Source organism: Phasianus colchicus, chromosome 17 (assembly GCF_987193195.1).
Source record: "Phasianus colchicus chromosome 17, bPhaCol1.hap1.1, whole genome shotgun sequence".
NCBI lineage: Eukaryota > Metazoa > Chordata > Aves > Galliformes > Phasianidae > Phasianus > Phasianus colchicus.
In genome coordinates, this window is record NC_143452.1 from 13,678,377 (window position 1) to 13,700,180 (window position 21,804).

Here is a 21,804-nt window from a genome sequence, read left to right on the forward strand (position 1 = left end):
GATGAGTTGAGACCTCCATTGCCACAGCAGGCTTAATGCCTGGCTGCAGCAATCTCACAGCTGACTTCTCATACCAAACAGTCTGGCTCTCGGTGAAGTTCTTGACCTTGAACCTGCCAGCACTCAAAAGAAGGGCTGATTTTTACAGTGAGTATCAAACGAGTCCTGGGATGCTTCAATTTCCACTGGCCTCCAAGTGATAACAATTTTCACTCATTATTGCTCAAATTCAGATTTGAAAACTGCTCACTTGGAATGAACAGCTCCACTCAACATCTGGTATCACAAGCTGCCCTTGGTCTCCAGATGCTTAAGAGATACAAACATAGCAGAGTCTGGAGCGATTTATTAGCAGGGATGTGTAATGAGTTCTCCTTGTGTGCCATACTGTGTGCCCCTGGTAACAGAGGTGCCGATGGTCCCACAGCCCGAAGCCACAGAAGCTGGGGCTGGGAATGGCACAGGCAGGGCAGAGGAGCCGCCTCGGAGCAGAGCTGGCCGTGGTGCAGGCAGTGCTGCCGGCTGCTCAGCCACCCCTCACAGCCTCTCCAGGTTCAGCTCACACACACCAGAAATTTCGTCCAATGTAGATCTGTTTTTTTTTCATGTATCTACAGTAATGTCCCTAATGTCCCTAATTGCACTTTTTAGTAAGTTGCTTCTTACCCCTCTGTTGGTGGTCTCAGAACAACTGATTACTGCCATCTCTGTGACTGATGTTTGTACATTTGAGGACCGTTGCCATGCTCTCGCATTGCTACTTCTTTTCCAGATCAAACACCAGATTCCATCTCTCCTCACAGCTTACATTTCCTAAGCTTCTTGCAGTTTCAGTTGCTATTCTCCTGTCTTGTTTGCCCACTTCTTTTTTAAGAGCTTTTGTAATGCCTGAAACTGGACAGAGTGCTTCAGCCAAGTCTGACTGGTGCTGAACAGAAGAGAAATAACACAAAACAACCAAAATTATGTACGGTCCCCTGTTACAGACACTCAGAACTGCACAACTACTTTGCAGCACTGCACAAGCCGCGACCTGCGTAATCCCAAGACTCTTCTGCACTATTTTCACTCAATGGGGCAGTCCTCATTTGACATGTGATATCCCTTCTTAGTGCCTTCTTCTGCTAGAATTTTATCAGGATGAATTCAGACTGGATCTCCAGTAACATCAGGACAATTTTTAACACTGCAAGCGTTGTAGAAGTACTCTATAGTCCATCACACAACTCATTATGGAAAATAGCAAGGAAAACTGTTCCCAGACAGTTCCCTGGGAGATCCTGCTTGTGTCCTTCCTCACTGATAGCAATCACCAATGAAGGTTTTTTAAATACAGATTTTCATTAACAAGATTATTACAGACTACTTATACAAAGGCAAAACTCTTCATATGTATCACTGTGGTCAATAACAGCTGTTTCTTCCCTTCTGCAGACAAAGGCTGGGAGCTGTCATAAGGAATCTTTCCAAAGCAAATAAAAATCATAGGCAATATCAGGAAGAAGCTGCCCATTGCCCACAGCCGCCAGCAGCCCTCTCTGCACAACTCCTGTTGACAGCTATAGCTGAAGAGTGTAAGCATGACTATTTCTGAGTTCCCACACAATTCTGAAGCAGTCTCATTTAATTTTGAAAAAAAAAAAAAAAAAAAGAAAAGAAAAAAGAAAAAGAAAAAAAAGAAACTAAAAAAAAAAGAAACAACAAACCGCAGAAAAGCACAAATCACTATAGTGTAAGTTTTCAATTTATGTCGCCATAGCAACAAAGGACCTCAGCTGGATCGAGACCCCCCTCTCCCTGTGGAAGTGTTCAGCGCTCCGGGAAGAGGCGGCCGCAGCGCTGTCCCCGTCCCCGTCCAGCGCGGAGGTGCGGAGTGCGGCCGCACCGCTCCAAGCGCTGCCCGGCAGGTAAGGAGCAGCGCCGGCAGCGCAGCGCGCCGGGACCGGCAGCACGCGGGATGGGAGCGGTTTGTCCAGAAACGGGGCTGTGGCAGAGCTGAAGATGCTGCTGTCTCCTTGACCCGGGAACCAAGATTTAATTAACGCTTTCAAACAGAGATTCAATCCACTCAGAGTAGTTTCTACCCAGACGTCATACAAATTTCATTCAAAAGAAGACACGGGGAATGATCTCCTAATCTTTGACGATCAGTGTCCATGTGTTAATCGTCACCGCACACTGCAACGGTGCCACCGGAGCACAGAGCAGTTATCGCTTTCCTAAAGCCATTGCTAAGGGGCGGCGGGGGGGGGGGGGTGGGAAGGAGATTCTATGATTTATGCTTTGACGGACACTTTTAACGTCATCCTTCTTTAATGAGAGAAGCAAAGACAAAAACCCGCACGGAGCGAGCAGAGCACCACAAGTTCACCAATGCCTCCAGCAACCCCCGATGCCACCTGCGGGCAGCCCCGCAGCTGCACTGGGGGTGACGGCGAGGCAGAGCCCCCCGGTCCGCAGCACCGTTACCGGCCTGCCGTCCCCGCTCCCGTCTCCTCGTTTCTGCTCTCCCTGCTCCTGCTCTGCCCTCTCCCGTCTCCCGGCTGCTGCTCTCCTCGCTCCCGCACCCCTCGCCCTCGGGAGAAAAGCGGTTTCCGCGGAGGAAAGCGCCGGGAGCTCCTCCTTCCCCGTCCCCGCCGTCAGGTCAGCCGGGGCCCGCAGACGAGCGGCAGTCGGGCGAGCAGCGCTCCGCGCAGCCTTGCGCTGCCCTCCTCACGGGCTCCCCGCACGTCGCGAAGCCGCCCGGCCGCCTCCGGGCCCGCCGCCATGCGGAGGTCGGAGCCCCTCCGCCGCCGCCGCCCGCCCTCCCCCCCGGCCCCCCCGGCGTCTCCGCCGCGGCCCGACTGCCGGCCCGCCCGCCCCGCACACGCGGCCGCCCCCGCCGCCGCACCGCGCAACGGCGGCGCAGCGCGGCACGCACGGCCCGGCGCTGCCGCCCGACCCCATGCCGCGGGGCCGCTACCCGGCGCGGGGCTGCCGGCGGCCGCGCTCGGTGCCCGCGGCACGGCGGGCAACTTGCAGGCAAGTTCGCGGGGAACTTTTCTTCCGGGAGCCGCGGGGGCCGGCGGGGAGAAGCGGGGCGTCGTTCCCGCTCGGGAGGCAGAGCCCGGCCGGGGCCGCCCCGCAGGGGGTCCGCGGGGTCCCGGCGTGGCCCCGGAGAGGCGAGCGGCGCGCGGTGCGGCAACAGGTGTGCGGCGTGCGGGAGGGGCTGCGCCCCGCGCCCGGCCGGCTCTTCCCGACGGCGCGTTGGCTCTCTGTGCTCCCGCAGCGCCGGCACCGTGCGGCTGCGCCCGGCCGTCGTGCCGCGGTGCCGGCTGGCGGCTGTCGGGGCGCTCCGTGGTGCTCCGGGGGCCCTTCCCGGCTCTTGGCCCCTCTCGCCGGGTCCTGTGGCTGCGCGTGGAGGTTCGCGTTTCAGATTCCTTCTTCCCTGACTGATCTGAAGGTCTTTCATAGTGTTATTTTTAAAATGATAGAGATGTCTTTTCTATTGATGTATTTACCGACTTCTGTTCGTTGGCAATTAACCGTTCTTTATAGACAACGTATTTCTGGCAGATTATTTTTGTATTGGAATATGGGGGGAAGGGGGAAGGGAAGCAGAGAAAATGTGTGAAAAAATCGCTCCGTGGCTACAGATCTCTTCATTGCAATATCAGAATATACATATGTGTAAATAAATGACAAATCCTTTACTTTTAAATAAGATGTTTAAAAGGCAGCTTTCAGTGTGACTTTCTAAAATTGCTCAAACATAAACCCATTTCTCTGTGAGAGAAGAACTGTGATTATTACCCATAATGTATTCCGGAACATTTTCCTGGGATTGTAAGGCACCTGGCAAAGTTATTTCATGTCTGATTGTTATCAGCAGAATAAGGCTCAGCTTTATCAAACAAAACACTGAGCAAAATATTTGTCATAACTCAGTTTGCAGGTTGTCATATGATGCCCTGAATCAGAACACCGACCAGGTCACGGAGAGCAGTATGCAGATAGGAGAGCATCTTTTGCAGATTCTGTGTTTTTCAGGCTGATTTTGTGCTGTATGTTGATTCTTGTAAGTGTTACTTTGATGCAGCTCACTTAGCAGAGTTGAAGGTCTGTTGTTACTTTGTGCTGAGCTGCAGGAGCACGACTTGAAGTTTTCAGAGGAGCATCCTGACAGTGATACAGGATGGAAGTCGTGTGTCAGAGCTGAGTTTAACACTTCTTGGAAATACTGCCTGCTGTAACCAGGGAAAGGATAAGGAGCACCGGATCACTGAACAGCAAAGCTGCTTCTTATAGAGTCACTGTATTCACTCTGCATTGAAATCTGAAACTTTATTACTAAATCTACAAATGGTAAAAAGCAGCAGAGATAAGTTCTAGGCACTGGAATGGATCAGAGAGTCTGAGGCAGAGTTATGCATGCTTGCTATCACCCAGGCACAACTTTGAATTGTCTGCATCGCAGAGCAGTGTCAGGTCCTTGCAGGAGCTCTGGTTACATCAGAGATGCACTGCAGAATTCAAAATGCTGCAGAGGACACAGGAGAGGGAGAGAACAGAACTTGAGGTGGAATTTTAGGATGTTACTTACGATTTCTATTTCCTTACTTCAGCAGAGCATCTTTAATAATTCTTTCCTCACTGTCTAGGAGTCTGGCACCCTTCCTGAATTTCTGCTGAAAGAAAGGGCAGGACCGATTTCTAATCCAATTTTTTCACCAGACATAATGGATAAGTCTATCATCTTGAGTGAGATTTTTGAAAAGATGTTACATCTTGATTCACACACCCTGCTCCATTTCAGACACCAGGAGCCCTTGCTGGGGACAGTTCTGGAAGTCAGAACTGTGATTGGGATTGTGTAACGTGTTAAGAGTCAGCTCTTGCCCCAGTGAGCTGTAAATAAAGTAGAACAGAGGGAAAGAAGCTCAGAGATGTGATTTATCCAGGATGAGCATGTCTGATAAGTGAGGCAGCTGGAGGGAAGAGCTGGGATTCACAAACTCCCAAGCATTCAGAAGGTGGAATGCCATCTCAGGAGGCAGAGCTGTATCTCTGGGCCCTGCTTTACCAAAGCAGTTTTATCTAAAGATTTTACTACTATAGCACAAGCTTGAAGTTTCTTGTTTAATCACTAAGTTGGGAAAATTGTCACTATAGAGTAATGTGTTTTTCTGACCTTATGTTAGTGTGTTGTCTTTAATTCTCAATGCATTTCTTACAGCTAACCCAATGTCATCAGCCTGCAGAATATGAATGAGGCAGTTTGGGCATTTTTCAAGTTCATAAGCAAAAAAAAACAAAAAAAAACCAAAACCAAAAACAAACAAACAAACAAAAAAAACCAAAAAAACCCAAAACAAAACCACAACCCTTTCAAGTGTCAGATCTGCCTCTTCTTAAAGAGTGTTGATCTTCATCATATAGAAGTGCCTTCCAAAGGAAGAAACATACAAAGAAATGTGTGGCTTTATTTATCTTTGTAATCCCTTTAATCAGACCACATATGGGCTCTTGTTTTCTCCTTCTCTCTTAGGTATAAAGCGTGGTGTCTTGGAGGTAAAAGAACCACATAAATAACACAGGTGCAGCATCAAATACTGTAGCTGCCTGCGTGGTGTCTGGGGTCTTCCATTTCTGGCCATGAAAGGAGGAGGAGCCACCTCCTATAACAGCAGTCATTCAGTGCCTTACACAGGGGATTAATTAGCCCAATTTATTGTCTCATGCACGTTGAGAAGCTGGAAGCAAAGAAAGAAGTAATTTTTTCCTTGCTCTGTTGTTTCACAGTTGATGCCTCAGGGTTGCAGTGTGTGACTGACATGCACGAACATTTACATTTCTCTCTGCCCATTTCTTCCCATTGTGTCAACAATGGAAGTGGTGGGAGATCAAACCAGTCACAGAGATGGGCTGCCTCCTCGTTTTTCCTGGCTGAGATTCAGAGGACAAGTTGCTGCTAACCCATATCATCTGGTATTACAGAAGGGAAACCTGCTAACTTAGCTCCCATTTACCCACAGTCTTCCATTAATCATAATCTTTATTCTCTTGAGGCAAGTCCTGCTTAGACATAGCTGAGGCAGAAGGAACAAACCTTGTTCCTAACTAAGATGACTGTGTCTCTTAAGGAGAAGATTATGTCAGGTAGTCCCATTTTTCCCACAGCAAACCTAAGGCCTGAACTCCTGGCGACATTCCTTCTACAGATGGGATCCTGGGAATGCTTTGGTAGGAAACAGCTCTTAGGCCATTAGGAGCACTTGTTGTCATGGGACAGCATCAGGGTAATTACCAGGTCAGCTGTTCCCTTCTCCACTGTTCATCGTGTGCTGTCTGAGCCTGCTGCCATTCCTCTCGGATCTGTTCACTGATCACAGTGCTGCAGCTTTTCCAGTGAGCAGTGGGCACAGTGCCACGGTATGCTGTGATGCTTCACTGATAATCCCAGCATTGGCCAGGATTTCCTACAATATCACTTTTTAATATAGTTATGATTCATGTTAACATTTGTTTAGAAAGCAGGTCTTGCAGGTCAGCAGGCCTTCGCTTAGCCTTTTTTTGAGGCTAGATACAAGCTGCCATTGATGGGAAAATTATTTGAGTGCAACCTGTGGGATTTTGTCAGTTCTGCACTCTCCCAAAGGAGTTTTAGAATAGCCCATTCCCTGCCATGAGGATTATTTCCAGACCCATATCTCCAAAGCAAAGGCAGAGCTACTCAGTACAAGCACAAGTAGGAGGCACCAAAGCCAAGCATGGTTCAGGTTTTCGCATAGAGCATGGTAACTCTCCAAAGAGCTGTTCTGGAATCACCAGCTGTAGACTTATAGTCGCTTTGGGGCAGTGACAGAGCAAACCCCTGTGCTTACCTCAGGTCAGGAAATGGTTCCACAGCTCTTGGCAGGTCTGAATCACACCGTGCCCTTTCTTGCATCGTCCCATAGGCTTTCTCCTCCCACAGTCCCACCACAGGCCCTAGAGGTAAGTAAATGAATGGTCTCTGTTTGTACTCAGGAGTATAAACATGAAACATCAAGCAGTATCACTCCACCCAGAGCTCACCTGGGGACACCTATTTGTAAGAGCATGTAAAGAGCTGTTCAGTACAGTAATCTCCTGGGAAGGTTTGGAGCACGACTGGGATAGTATTTTATTGAAAACATTATTTTAAGTCCCCATGCAGCAAGGAAGGTCTGTTGCTCTTAAGCTGAGGCGCGGTTGTGTTAAAAGTATTTTGCTGTTGTGTATTGATGATTCTTTCTTTTGCAACAGGTATGTAACACCACTGATGTGAGTTATAAACCTCAGCTTCTGAAAACAACGGTTCTATGTTTAAGGAAGTTGCTCTAGCAGGGATATACAGCCCCAGAGTGCATAGCAAAGAGGAGGTAAGTGCAGTCAGGAGAACAAAACTGTAGTGCTATTGAAGTGAATTAATTGTAGTACTTGTTACTTGCGGCTAGAAAGTCAGAATACATGTTATAACAAATATCTGCTCATCATTGTACAGTCTACTTAATGAATACGTACTGTAGTCAAATGAAATTCAGCAATTCCTTGCACTGAGTTGTGGCTGGCTGTGGAGATGAGCAACCCAGGAGTAGTACTGCACAGCTCTGTGCAAGGCAAGCTCTCAGACCAGCTGCTACACCGCAGTGAGTTGGGCAGGTAGAGTTCAGTATTTCCAATATCTCTGATTTATACCCGTTTGAACTTTGTGATCACTTCATTCCATGGGCTTAACACTGCTTTTCTGTGAGCAGAATTTTTACCTGATTTTCAAAGTCATCATAAGCATGTTTGGGTTTTGTATAATTACAGCCTATTACTGTGCATAGGGTGCTAATTGCAATTGCAGTAACATCCCAATATTTGTGCAGAAACTCTGTATTTCCAGACAATCTTCCATAAGTGAGGCTTTAAAAAGTGAGTTGCCATGACATTAAATATACTTAAACTCTATACAAATGTCATCATCAATATAACTGTTTTTTCCAATTTTTTTTTCTGTAAGGCCTTTTAGAGATCAGTCTTATACTGTTGTTGCTGTTTTTAAGTACTTAGTTAATTATAGCATAATTGACTCTTGATTCTTACTATATACTTAATGAATGCAAAAATAATTAGGATTTTTATTTGTAATAGTTAAATTACAAAAAAAAAAGATATGATTTTCTTTTCTACAAAGCACACTTGAATGCTGTGTTCTTGTTGACACTACCATAATTTTTGCACATGCCACATGCAAGAACTGTTCCTGTTTTCCCTCTGTACCTGCAGGGAACTGAGACCGCTGCATGTGAGACAGGGGAAGTTCCCCAATTTGACAAAAATGCCAAGCAGAGCTCTTGGATAAGGGAATGGCCTTTGAGAGAGTCAGTTCTCCCTGGCTGGACAAAAACAGCCTCTCCAGAAAACTTTTCTGTCTGTATTCAGCCCCTGCTGTTTTCTTTCCAATTATTTCATCAATCGTAAATGCTTTTTGAGCCTCAGTCACTACATTTGTTCCAAACTCAAAAACAACCACTAAATCCATGTATCTGGTTTTCATTCCAGAACACACTTAACAAATAGCAAAGGGATGTGAAGTTATCTTCCAAGATGACTCTTCTACCTGGAGAAAATTCTGATTATGACTATAGTGCCCTGAGCTGTGCTTCAGATGCTTCCTTCAACCATGCATTCTTCCCAGAAACAGAAACCCTCAAGGGCGTCTTTTACCAAAGAGCCAAGCTAATTCACCCTGAAGAGGATCTCCTGAAAGGCTTTCACCCTGATGATCGGAAGCATCATATTATTATAAATGTAGGGGGCATTAAGTATTTGCTCCCGTGGACCACACTTGATGAATTCCCATTGACACGCCTGGGACAACTAAAATTCTGCAACAATTTTGATGACATCCTAAACATCTGTGATGATTACGATGTGACGTGCAATGAGTTCTTTTTTGACCGCAACCCAGGGGCATTCAGGACAATCCTGACCTTTTTGAGGGTTGGAAAGCTTCGGCTCCTGCGTGAGATGTGTGCGCTGTCTTTCCAAGAAGAGCTGCTCTACTGGGGAATTGAGGAAGACAACTTGGATTGGTGTTGTAAGAGGAGGTATCTGCAAAAAATGGAGGAGTTTACAGAAATAAATGAACGGGAGGATGACCTTATAGAAAATGAAACAACAGGTGAAACAGCAGAGGAAACAAAAATTGGCTTGTGCATGAAAAAGTTGCAAGACATGGTAGAACGACCCCAGTCTGGCCTCCCTGGGAAGGTGTTTGCTTGTTTGTCTGTTTTATTTGTAACTATTACAGCAGTGAATTTGTCCATCAGCACCATGCCTGACCTGAGGGAGGAGGAGGATAAGGTAAGTTCCCTTTTCAGGTTAGAAAATGGTATGTGCTGGGAGGAGCAGAACAACTACAACATGTGACGGTGTTGATTTGAAATAGGGATTTTGCAGCTGCTATTGGATGGAAAAAAAAAGAATATTTGAAATCATATATGGCTGTGTTCAATTACCTGCAAAAGAATCAATCGTATTGAGTTCTATTCCAAAGAAAATGTTGTTCCTGGGCATTCTTCTGCACAACATTCTTCCCTGTAATGCCTCGTTAAGCTTGCATTTGCTATTTAGGATGCTTGAAATTACCAAGCAATGTCTTCTGTGGAATAAGCAGTTCTTTTCTAAGATTTGCATTTAACTTGTTCCAATTTGTCATTGTGTTTTCCCATAGCAACAGCTTCAACTCCTTTAATATTTTGGGTTTAAAGAAGCCCACAAAACTCTCTTCCTGTCACTGTACCAACTAAAATAGTTATTATCTGAGTGCTGATTACAAACTCCTCCTCTTTCCTACAGGGTGAGTGTTCCCAGATGTGCTACAATATTTTCATTGTGGAGTCTGTCTGTGTGGCGTGGTTTTCACTGGAGTTCCTGCTGAGATTCATCCAGGCAAAGAGCAAGTTTGCATTTTTGAGGAGACCATTAACTCTGATCGACATAATAGCTATTTTGCCATATTACATCACTTTGCTGGTAGACACCACTTCGGTGGGCTACAAGAAGCCCAGCTCTGGGAGCATCTACCTGGACAAAGTCGGTCTGGTCCTCCGAATACTCCGTGCCTTGAGGATTCTGTACGTCATGCGGCTGGCCAGGCACTCCCTGGGGCTGCAGACGCTGGGGCTGACCGCCCGCAGGTGCACCCGGGAGTTTGGGCTCCTGCTGCTCTTCCTCTGCGTGGCCATCGCACTGTTTGCACCGCTCCTGTACGTCATTGAGAACGAGATGGCGGACTCGCAGGAGTTCACCAGCATCCCCGCGTGCTACTGGTGGGCTGTCATCACCATGACCACGGTAGGCTACGGAGATATGGTTCCCAGGAGCATTCCCGGCCAAGTGGTGGCACTGAGCAGCATACTGAGTGGCATCCTCCTCATGGCATTCCCAGTCACTTCCATCTTCCACACGTTCTCGCGCTCCTACATTGAGCTGAAGCAAGAACAGGAAAGAATCATGTACAGGAGGGCACAGTTCTTATTAAAAACAAAGTCTCAGATAAGCAATGCATCACAAGGGAGTGATATTTTGTTCCCAAGTATCTCTACTGACAATAGGGCAATGAATGACATGTAAGTTACTGTTTTTCCTCATGTTGAGTAACGTTTTGTTGTATCAGATTCCATCTTTTATTTTGCTTTGGAAGCATTTTACAAAGGTTACCCTCATTTTGAAAGGAAGAAAAGGGGCTTTAACCAGGAACCGATGTGGTTTAAGAAGTCTCCAATTATGTCGTTTCTTCCCCCCAACCTTCCCGGTATTATGCACAGGACGGGGCTTTCACAGAGATCACACGGTGGGTTTTTAGGGATGAGAAGTTCTCTGACAAAAATAACACATCATTCTGTACTCAAGAGGATGTTTTGTCTTTTGTACTGCACATTTTTTCCAACTGAATCACAATGTATATAATCATTAAGCAGGCTGTCATTTTTCTTGTATATAAATAATGTAAATACAACAAAATTAATGGCTAAATTCTCTCCCATTAAAATGCCTTAGAGCATGATCGAAATAACCACAGAGGTTTGTCCCACTGTGCTCTTAAAAAACATAAAGTCAGATTCGTCATTCACAACAGCAACCGTACGTGTCTTTATAAGTCAGCCCTAAACATGCCAGGAACAAAAAAAGAACCGAGCTGTTTGTATCATAACCTCACTGAAGATGCAAATACTTAGAGCTCATCAGCTCCAAAATTTAAATGAAGTTACAATATTGATCCTGTGTCATTGAATGCAGGATTCCAAGGAACAGTCTTCTGAGTTTTGTAGCATTTAATATTATCAAGGGGACACTAGCTGCAAATCGAATGAAATATGCATGGTAAGATGCCAGTCGTTCCCTACCATCTGTTTCCATGTTTTTACTTTACCTCAGATATGAAACAGAATTAAGAGAGGCCTGTTTCCAGGGAACACCCTACTGTTGCTTGTCGAATCAATATTGCAGCTACCCATTCACATCCAGCACTGGGTTCTTTAGAGGGAGCAGAAAATATGTGGTCGTGGGAAGTTGCCACTGATGAAAAAAAAAAGAAAATATCATTTGAGTCATGGAGCGGGGGGTGCTGACAGCTTTATCCTTTCCTGTCATGAGGGACTTAAGAGTTGATTAACTATACCTTTACCAGCATTAAAGACATCATAGTAACAGAGAAAACTTTGAATAGGCTATGAAGAGGCAATTAAGGCCTTAAAGCACAACTGTGTAATATTTCTCCACCCTGGTGGGTTGGTCCAGGTTCCCCACTGACATCTGGGGCAGCACCTGGGTCGGAGAGGAGCTCAGGTTTGGCACCTGCCCCTGTGCAGATAAGTGCCAGGCCTCCCCTTTGTTGTGGAGGGAATGAGACTGGTTTGCCTAACAACGCAGGAGACAAACTCCAGAACTTAAAAAAAAAAAGAAGTATGAAATCCACTTGTTTGACTTTGTGTGTGCTCAGAGGTAAAAAAGAGATAAACTCATGAATTACACTTCTCTCCCCACCCCCCCAACTTTAACTGTTAGGAGCTAGGGAGATTTGGAAGTTCCCATCACATTTACTAATGCTTCTCTAGCCCAGTTTGCAGAAAGCCCTGTTGCTTACTGGCCTGGTTGATGGGAGTGCCAGCATGTATGATGGTTTGGTGTGTTAGATGAGAGCCAAAAAAAACAGAATTTGTTCCTCAGCCCAAGCTGGTTGGTCAAGCACTAGTTACACTGGTTTTCTTTTCAAGTATCTTAAATAAAATTTGAAGGTGTTTTGCTACACTTATTTTTAAGGAATAATTCCCAAACTTTAAAAAGTGCACTTTACAAATAATTAGGGCTCCAAAAATCTTCTGTCATAGAAAAATGTGCCTATGGAGCATTCCTACAGAGAGCTAACACACCCAGCATAAACTCTTGGCAATTAATTATGTGCCAGAGCTATGAACATAACCAGCTTTTCACTCTTGTTCAGCTTTAATTAGAGTTGGATAAAAAACAGGAACATCGTGACAAAAAAGGGACACATTTTCCATCCGAAATATTCTTAATTTAAAAAATGTTTGATCATCTGTCGCATTGGCTTCAATACAAGTGCTGTACATCCTTCTCCTTTTGTGTCAGCATTCATTACGGAAAGAAAGTGGTAATTAGATTGGTCCTGTGAGCAACAGTTGCCTATCTCAGACTGTGTGTGACAGGCTGAGCCTTACATTTGGAAGTGAGAAACCGAGTCTCATCAAATAAAACCTAAGCTTATTTCCCTTTTATTCTAGCTAACAAATCCATCCACTTTTTCAGCATCTCTACATTCAGTTAATGGTCATTTATTTCATGTGTCACTTTATTTTAATCCCAGAATTATAACTTGATTTCAAGTTCTTGTCCAGAAAAAGAGATCGCCCTGAAGCTGGGTGTTGGTAGAGCAAACCTGTGACAGCATCCCTCCTGCTGGGAGCTCTGCCTGAGCCGGGAACAAATCAGCCTGGCAGGATGTACCCCTATGTAATTTTGTACTTGGCAGCACATCACTTGTAAGCGCATCAACATGTCTCACTATGAATCATTGTAACAAACTTGCTTCTGTTTTACACAAGGTAACGCATACTGTAGTCCTTATGCTAAATAAATCCAGATATACGTCTTAAGAGCACAACATTAGTATGAAACCCACATGCTGTGTTCTGGCTTTTACTGTGAAGGCGGAACATTTAAGGTGATTATGCCTCTTTAGAGTACATTATCTGAGATCTTAGTCAAATTCGTGAAAATTATGGATCGATTCAAAAGCTGACTGTTTCCAGTGACACAGCTGACAGCTACCAAGTCAGCTATCACTCCTCTTTTGCATTTTAACAGCATGCGCAGTCAACAAGAAAGTTCCAATAAAAACATTTTGTGCTTTTATGAAGTCAAAAGAATGTTAGAATTCCCACTGACAGAGTGGTGCATGTCTCCAGTAGAGATAGGCTTGCATTGCTATTTGTATTAACCTGTGTATACTGCAGAAGTACATACAGTACAAATTCAAACAGCAATAGCTGTATTAGTTTCAAGTAATAAATTGTTAGGCTCTCCTTTCCTTTCCATGTGCTTCTTAAGGAGTGGAAGGACTGTCACAAGTGCTACAGGCAGGCACCACCACCTGCAGGAGGTGAGAAGCGAGCAGCAGCCAAGGGAGGGTTTGGGCAATGAGCATCACCAGCTGAAGCACACTGGCTTCAGGAAATTTAAAGCATTTATTAGGAAATAAAATTACCTGAGTATAGAAAAAGCTGGGCATCAGATCAATAGCCTCCACTGCCAACCCTTAAATGAGGGCTGGCAAGGGGTGGATCCTGGCTCCAGCCCTTCCATCACTCAGTACATTGCGTGCAGCTGAGCTGCCCTGGGCTGGCCCTGCCTTCCCACCAGGTGCTCCATCACTGCTTCAGGCTGTGACTCAGCATTTCTGCTACAGTCATTTGGAGCATTGCATTTCTGTTACAGGTGGGGGTCTAGGGAATTTTCCCTTTAGTAGATACAGGGGACTTGTCTCCACTTGCTCCTTTATATTATTTCACTGTAATTCAGAACTCCTGACTTCCATACTCAGTGGTCTTAGTGGTGTCATTGAAGAGTCATAGGCTTTAGCAAGTCTGATTAAGCAAAACAGTTATACAGAACTGAATCATGAGTTTGCACATCATCAAGATACATGTCTGGGAAGGAAAAGCAGCATGCTGTATACATTCATGACTTCTTTGGGTAGAACTTAACTGGGTACCAATGGCTGATGCAAAAGCATAAGAAGTTTTGCTGCAGAAGGTTCTCATTCCTACCGCTGCAGCTCTCTGTGCTACTGTAACCAAAGTTCATGAGAGTCTCTCCATGAACAAAAGCTCACCCTTCAATTTTCCTCCTTCGCGCTGTAGACAGACTGAGCCAAAAATTGTGTTGGGCCCTTCCCATCGTGGCCTCATTGCCAGAAGCCCTAGGTCACCACTGGCAAATTCAAAGTCTTTCCAATTTTTATTTTTTAAATGGAGCCTAGAATGAAGCAGGTCCCTAATTCAGGTGTCTCATTTGAAGGTCAGTGTTAGGTCAGATGAATTGGAGCCTCATTCTTCAAACGCATAGAACCACAAATCCCTACCAGCACCAACTCTGTATTATTTATCCTTCCCATACCTCATTCTTGACACGTAGGTATCAGGGAACAAGGAGTAGTGCACAGAGCCTGGTCAAAGAGGTCACCCTGGGCTGTCCGGGAGCAGTGTGAACCAATGCCAGTGGCAAGCAGAGTGGTTCTTGGCAGTTCATGCCTAAAATAGGCAGTTCTTTCCTAAAATAGTTCTGTTCCCCACAGTTACTGACTTTTTTTCCTTTTGGCTTCGTTAAGAAAAAAAGGCTTGTAAGTTAAAGCAAGAAGAAAGGAGCAGAGCCTTCTTGCAACAAAGCTGTAAAACTTCACATCTTTGGATCTACAACAGGCTGAAAACTGGACTGGATACCTACAGTCCTACAGATGTAACTGAATGTGTTTAATCAGAAATTAAATGAAAAAGTGACAAGTGTGACTCTGAAGACTGGGAGTCTTGAAGTCTCTGCTCATGCATCATTCAGTGCTCCGGTAGTATATATCCCACTTTTTTTTCTGCATTAATGGTTTCTTGTGCAAGATTTAACAGGAATTTAGTATTTATTTACCCAAAAGATGAGATTGTACCAAAAATACAGAATTAAAGCCCAGAGTGCAGTGCTTCTGAACTGGTGGAACTGCAGCATCCCCTGGGCCATCTAGAGAGCAGGACTGCAACCTGCAGAAAGCAGGCAGAACTGAAGGCATGGGCTAGATTTCACAACAGGGGATGAGCATCACTCCCAAAAACACTCCAAAGGTTCTATTACTAGCACAGAAAAATGCTTAACTTGAGATTTACCCACTTACCACTTCCTCAGTGGTTTTTTAATAAGCCAAATTCAGTATTTCTAATGATCTCAGCGTTGCTAACACAGAAATGATTATTTAAAGGACTGGATAGTGAAGATCAGTTCAGATCCCAAGTGCCACTCCAGTGAGGCACTTCAGCTCTGTGTGTGTTCTGTCTCATCTTGTGACATTAGAATGTAAGTCCTCAGGACAGTGTTCCTTGTTTGGGATCAGTCAGCAGGACTGTGTAAAATCATACACCTCAAATAAAGATAAATTCACATCCCACAAATGAAGAAGAACATTGCCTGCACTGCGCTGACAAACTTTAAAGGGTCAGTTTGGCTTAATAATTATTAACAATAAAACCAGAGCTTCCTCCTTTTTTGCTTATTGTTTTTCTTTCTCATGTTCTAGCATCTCATCTCTTCTGAAATACTCCCTAGAAATCACTGAAGGAATCATGGCTGCTATTAGTTCTGCCAAAGGCACAGCAAAGAAATAGCAGGTCTGTAGTATCAGAGGTTGCTTCTGCTCTGCCCAATGGGGCTTCTACTTTCTCTTTGTCTGTGGGAACTAATCCAGAAATAAACAGAAATAAACTTCTGCCATAAATGGGTTACACAGCAGACCAGGTGGAGTAATTAGAGCAAATTTGCACTTTATAAATATTTGTTCATTATTCTGTAGCCCTTGTGACAAGAGTCAAACAGCCTTGTGCAGCTCCTAAGTCAGCTGGGGCACACAAACATGGGCAGCACTGCCAAACTGAGGTTTCAGGTGCTCCTTTATTAGACATCCTTCTGAATATCTGTGGTTTTGTAGCCATCTTTGTTATGTTCATGATTTTCTTTCCTGCTTTCATTGTGCATCCACAGACAAAGCTTTAAACTACAATGGTTAGCCTGCCGAAGGTACTAACCAGGAATAAAAGCACTTTCCAGACATCACTCGGAGGTTAGAATTTAAAAAAAAACAAGGCTGTTTGTTTCCAAAATTAGAGAGAGGCTTTTACAGCTCCCAATCATTCATGTGGTCAGTAAGGATAGCGATGTGCCTCTGGTCGGTACGGTACTGCCATCTGCATGCTGTGCCTCCCACAGCAACAGGTGGCCTGGGCTACCGTAAGTTTCCACAGGTAATTGCATACAGAGACAGTTTTGACACAGAGTTGCTGGATGATAAATGGAAGCAGTGCTGCTCATTAGCGTTAGTGATGCACTTCACAGCACAAAGAAACGGAGCGTTATTCTCCAGGACTTTTATAGTGATAGCAGTTCTCAGGTCAGCCAAGGAAAGGATGACTCAGTCTCACTCAGAATTAGAAGCACATTTTGGGAAATCAAGAAAATCATCTGAGACACTGTATAATTGAAATTGTATTTAATTTTTGAGAGGAATGCTTCAGTGGATAACCTGAGTGGGGAAAATTAAGACAGCAAAGCATCGTATGGTACAATAACTGGAGAAAGTTATCTGTTTGTTAGGCAAAGTTAGGGACCACAAATTCAGTTTGGGTATCACAGAATGAAAACAAACATGATTTGAAAAGAAGCATCAGCATCAATAGTTGGCATCTTCACTCCAAAATATGGGCTTCGGTATGCACTGAAATTGCATCAATCAAACATTCCTCTTGAGCTGATTAGTGAAAACCTGAAGGAGGATTTTTTTCCCACTGGCTCTTTGCTTTTCCTCTGACAGCAGAAACTCCAAAAGCACTTCGAGCACCTGCACAAAACCACGATGCATTTTTGCATAGCACTTGCATGCAAAGTCAAAGTCTTCCTTGTCAACAAAAATGTACCATTATTTGCCGTCTTTAAATATGATTGAATTCCTAACACTAAAAGTTTTAGTACTCAAAATGCACGCACTGCAGTTGCATCGGTCAGCTCTCCGGATTACCGAGGAGCTGTAACTCCCACGCGCGTGTCAGCGCTCGGTTCCGAGAAGATTCCGACGGTACGGACCGCAGCGACGGCCGTTCGAGGATCCGACATCGCCACCTTCGGGCCGCTCCTGGCAGCTCAGGCTGAGAGCCGGGAATCCCGACCCAGGAGCAGCAGCCCGCGGCATCCATCTTCAGAAAGATGTTAAAAATATTTGGACTGCATCTTACCAACACAAACTGTGACATCGTTGGGTTTTTTTGCTGTCAGAGGATCGACCCATTTTTCTCAAACTTATAAAGTGTTTGTTAAAAAAATGCCACTGCTGTGTTATGCACAAAAGAGAAAAGAACTGCCACTGAGCATGAACCTGTGGGCAGGCAAGGATTTAATATAGCAGATAGGAGATGATCAATGAGAAGAGCACTCACATCTTTCTGCGCTGGGAAAAGCTGCTATAGATAAAGTTCAGGCCTGTAGACCCCAAATGTTGTCATTAGGATGTAAATTTGTAGCTCCATTTTAACACAGGGTCATGTAAGGCCACACTTGCAGGGCTCTGTGCTCCCAGTGCCAGCCATGAGCTCACACCCACCCTTCCTTGGAAGCACTGATGTGGGTGACCCACTGAGCCACTGCTTTGGTGGGGTGACTTTTCTCCTCAGAAAGGTTCCCTGTGGTCAAATGAAACTTGCATTTAGGAAGAGAAGGAGTTCCACAGTCGTGCTTGTAAACAAACAAAACAGATTACACCAAGGTGTAATCCCTAGTCCAATATCCAAATACTAATGACCTTGCCAGATTCAGGCTCTAAACTAAATGGTCAAACAGGGACTATTTGGTTCCCTGTTGTCTAGGGCTCTAAAAAAAAATTAATCTATATCCAAAAGTCCACAAAAAGTCTAAAAGAAAGGGTAGTGCTGGAGCTTCCACAGATGCAACTGTGCTACCCTGTTCATTGTAGCAGTATGCATGGGCACATAGTGCACTGTTTGTTAGTTGTGTATACACAAATCTACACCTCCACATATAATTTCAGAACATGATTTGGCTGGAAATTGTGTTAGTAGTGCTGCTTATGGCTCAAGAATCTTTGTCATCCTCCCTACTTATATACCCGCAGAGCTCACAGCAGAGAGAAAGAACAGGAAAGGATAAACAGGTAGGCATGAAGAACAGGTAGGATGTAGCCACAACAAATAAGAACAATTTGTCTGCAATGCAATTGCTTACAGTACTGCTCACCAGTGCCTATCTTGCCTTCCCAGATGGAAGTACCCTGCAGGCATCACAGCAACTGTGTATCATACGGAGCTATGGTAACAGGGAAGGTGCCCAGTGCAGAGGAATCTGCTGCTGTGAGTGACACTAGAACAAAACCCATTGTAATGTCAGCAAAGGTGTGGAGAAAGGCTATCAGCCTCTTTCTGCTCTTGATTCATGGTAAATAAATCTTAAAATAGCAGTGTCACACAGACGACTCCAAGCAGCCCCTCTGATCAGAAAGCACGGGTTTCCCCAGCAGCGTGAGGCGTAGCCTCACCCGCAGGAAAGCTCCATGCACAAAAAGCTTCAATATTCACCCAAAATACCCAGCACAGGCACAGCCCTGCATTAGAGCAAAGCCTGCAGAGCTCTGAGACTGACAGTATCAATCACAGCCATTAGTAGTACCTGAGATTAGCAAAAGGAAGACTAAAAGGAAGCTCTGCAGTGCTGTGCCAGGACATGTCCCAAAACTTCTCCCTTTGGGATTTTATCTGTCTCTGCAATATCCAGCACTCAACAGCACCATGGTGTAATCATAAGGCAATCTCCATCAACGTCTGTAACCTGAGTCCCGGTCCATTATTCTTAGTCATTCTCATGCACTAATAGAACAGTGCTGTGAGCTTTTTTCTTAAAAGCATTGTACTTTGGTGCTGTCAGTACTTTTAGCCACAGTGCAGGAGAAAAGGAAATAAGGAAAGAGATGTGAGAATCTACAAAATGATTGGTGTTTTAAAAGGCTAACTAAGATCAGAATGTGAAGTTGAAGTTGTCACTGTGAAAACTAAAGAACTGATTTAGGTAACTGCATCTGAGAAATAATTACAAGGAACTTCATTTCATAATGGTGCTTTGGATGGACGGCAGTACAGTACTAAAAATATGAATAGAAAAGGAAATTAACACTAATCAGGGCAGGAGATGAGAAGACAACAGAACTTCGGGCAGAAAGCAAAGGAGAAAAGTTATGTCTGAAACTTTGTTTCAAAAGTGTCAAAACTCATATATTGAGTAGATCAGCACTGCAGGAGAGCAACTCAAAGCAAACGCTGGAGTTCTGAGCGTCAAAAAAGCCATTGGTGCTCTCATCTGAAGCGCAGAGTAGGCTCAAAACATTCAATTTTAATCAATTAATGGTAAAAATGCACCTATCGAGTGCTCTGACAAGTTTCAACCTTTATGCCTGTTACCACCCAAAGGTGCAGTAACAAAGCACGAGACAAGAGCAGTTCCACCAAATGGGTTCGAAATACGCGTGCCTTGGAAATGATTTCTGTAAGTTCTACCTAAAACCTATGGTTCTCCCACAAAGCATCTGGAATATGACTGTGCCACGTCTGTGCACATATGACTCTGCGTCTGTGCAAACATCAGTGCACATTTACAAAGTTACAATTGGTCCTTCCTAAATTTCAGACCTTTATGTCATTAAGTTTGCAGTCCACCGCTCAAAACAAGAGCTGCCTTCCACTCATGAGCAGGTGAATGCCCATTTGCATAAGAGACCTCAATTCCCAGCCAGTCTACAAGAGGAGCCATTTTGTATTTGGAAATAAGCTTTCTTTGCGAGTTGAGCTTTGGTCTCTTAGCAACAGCACGGGCACCCTGCACGAAGAGCAGCTCCTGGCACAGGAGGGCCTCGGGCCGGAGCAGCCACAGAACACCCACTGCAGGTTTCCTCCTCCAGAGATGACGGCTCCCATCAGCAAGAGCTGCAGTCAACACACACTTCTGGGCCGCCCCAAAGCAGGGCCACTGTTGGCCGCCACGCAGGTAGCCCAGCATCCCTTCCACTCACAGCAAAAGCCCTCTCCATGTTTTCTCCTCGAGCAGGAACAGATGCTGACAAGCACTTACTAACTAGGTTAGAGAGAGTGCAAACTTCCATACTCTCAGACGAGTCAAGTCCACAGTTGTTCTTGTTTCTTGTGACAGAGAACTGGTGCTCTGCTTCTCATAGGCCTCTTTCAGTGTTCAAACTGTGCTGCTCCTGAGGAGAGCAGTGGTGACGCCATGGGCAGGGTTAGGAAGGCAGAGAAGAACTGAAACCATGCACAGCATGGCCTGCACTCCTGTATCTCAGCAGACCCTTCAAGTCTTCTTTCTGGCTACAGCTGTGGCCAGACTGTAGCTTTCAGTAGATACCAACACCTGACACAGATAGGTTGTATTTCTGACTGGGAAACTTGTATTGCAATAGACTAGCTTTACTGCAATAGATAATTTTTTATTAGTCTCCTTTTCTGATGACATTCATGACAGGTGCCATTTTGGATGGAAGCTGTTTTTTGCTCTTCACCACGATTTTACCACCTGCACAAAATACCAGAAGTGCAAGTATCTCACAGTACTTGTTTCATCACTTCTGTTACTGCACTTTCAGAGAGCAACAGCTGCTTTTGTTACCTGAAATTTCTGCAGACAATGCCAGTTTGCTATTTGTAGGTTCACACGTTTGCACTAAATACGCCTGTAGGGTTTATTTTTTATTTGTATTACGTTTATTTTTTGTTACAGATCTTAAATACTAAAAACAGGCATCAAAAAATCTGTCCCTACAGCACTGTATGGAACACTAAGGTTCACAATCCAGTTTTATTACCACAGGAATGTTTCTGAGCTCTAGGCACGGGTGTTTGCACAGCCTTGTTCTGTCTGTGGTCTGTGGACCACACCAGGTCCGCAAACTCAGTTTTTTTTTCCAGAGGAATCCACTTTATTCAGTGGGGATTTGGACGTGGTACGTGAAAAACTCAGGTGAAGTCTCTGAAATAAATGATGTTCAAAATGCACCTCAGAAAGATCACTGCTTTTACAATTTTTTCTTGGAAAACTGTAAGTATGATTCGATTACCCTGCTTCATGCCATTCTGTTTCCCTGGTCTTTTTTCAAAAGAACTGCACATTTATATAAATGCACCTCAGCTCTTGCTATGGTAGAATTGCATCTGTTGTGGCCTAGGGAATGGTTTGGTTTACAAACTCGCAGTGCCACCTAGCAAACATCCTTATGAGTATTTTCTGGTATAATTTTACAAAGCACAGCACAGAGCTTTCATATTAAAAAAATTATTTTAAAAATAAAGAAAGAAATTTGAGCTTGCAGTACTTCAAGCTTCCAGTGCACAGTTTTGTTCTGAACAGTTAGATTTTGACCCAAAATCACGCTTACTAATAGGATAATCATGAAGATGCTCACACAGCTAAAAT

General features: G+C 44.6%; 1 protein-coding gene and 1 long non-coding RNA gene across 6 annotated transcripts; one reads left to right on the plus strand and one right to left on the minus strand.

Moving 5' to 3' along the window:
- The first annotated feature begins 1,794 nt into the window (after window positions 1–1,794).
- On the plus strand, window positions 1,795–14,730 carry KCNG1 (potassium voltage-gated channel modifier subfamily G member 1). Of its 3 annotated transcripts, none has more exons than XM_090152411.1 (4): window positions 1,795–1,907; window positions 7,267–7,382; window positions 8,551–9,354; window positions 9,850–14,730. In XM_090152411.1, exons 3-4 carry the CDS (start codon window positions 8,596–8,598, stop codon window positions 10,624–10,626), a joined length of 1,536 nt encoding a protein of 511 aa, XP_090008537.1. In that variant the 5' UTR covers window positions 1,795–1,907; window positions 7,267–7,382; window positions 8,551–8,595; the 3' UTR covers window positions 10,627–14,730. The 3 variants fall into 3 exon arrangements, with proteins under 3 accessions (XP_090008537.1, XP_090008539.1, XP_031471849.1); XM_090152413.1 differs by lacking the exon at window positions 1,795–1,907 and adding an exon at window positions 2,286–2,643; XM_031615989.2 differs by lacking the exon at window positions 1,795–1,907 and adding an exon at window positions 2,918–3,021.
- Window positions 4,435–9,835, minus strand: LOC149915650 (uncharacterized). 3 transcript variants are annotated; one of them, XR_016472034.1, is made up of 4 exons: window positions 9,510–9,835; window positions 8,982–9,102; window positions 6,864–6,969; window positions 4,435–4,519 (listed from the first exon to the last, which is right to left on the minus strand). It is a non-coding gene; the product is annotated as an uncharacterized LOC149915650 (long non-coding RNA). The 3 variants fall into 3 exon arrangements; XR_016472035.1 differs by lacking the exon at window positions 4,435–4,519 and adding an exon at window positions 4,583–4,667; XR_016472036.1 differs by lacking the exon at window positions 4,435–4,519 and adding an exon at window positions 4,584–4,664.
- Window positions 14,731–21,804: the final 7,074 nt, after the last annotated feature.

Coding starts and splice junctions, on each gene's coding strand:
- KCNG1 (XM_090152411.1), top strand. CDS start 8,596: ATGACTCTTCTACCTGGAGAAAATTCTGATTATGACTATAGTGCCCTG. Junction 9,355..9,849: donor TGAGGGAGGAGGAGGATAAG/GTAAGTTCCCTT, acceptor TCTTTCCTACAG/GGTGAGTGTTCCCAGATGTG.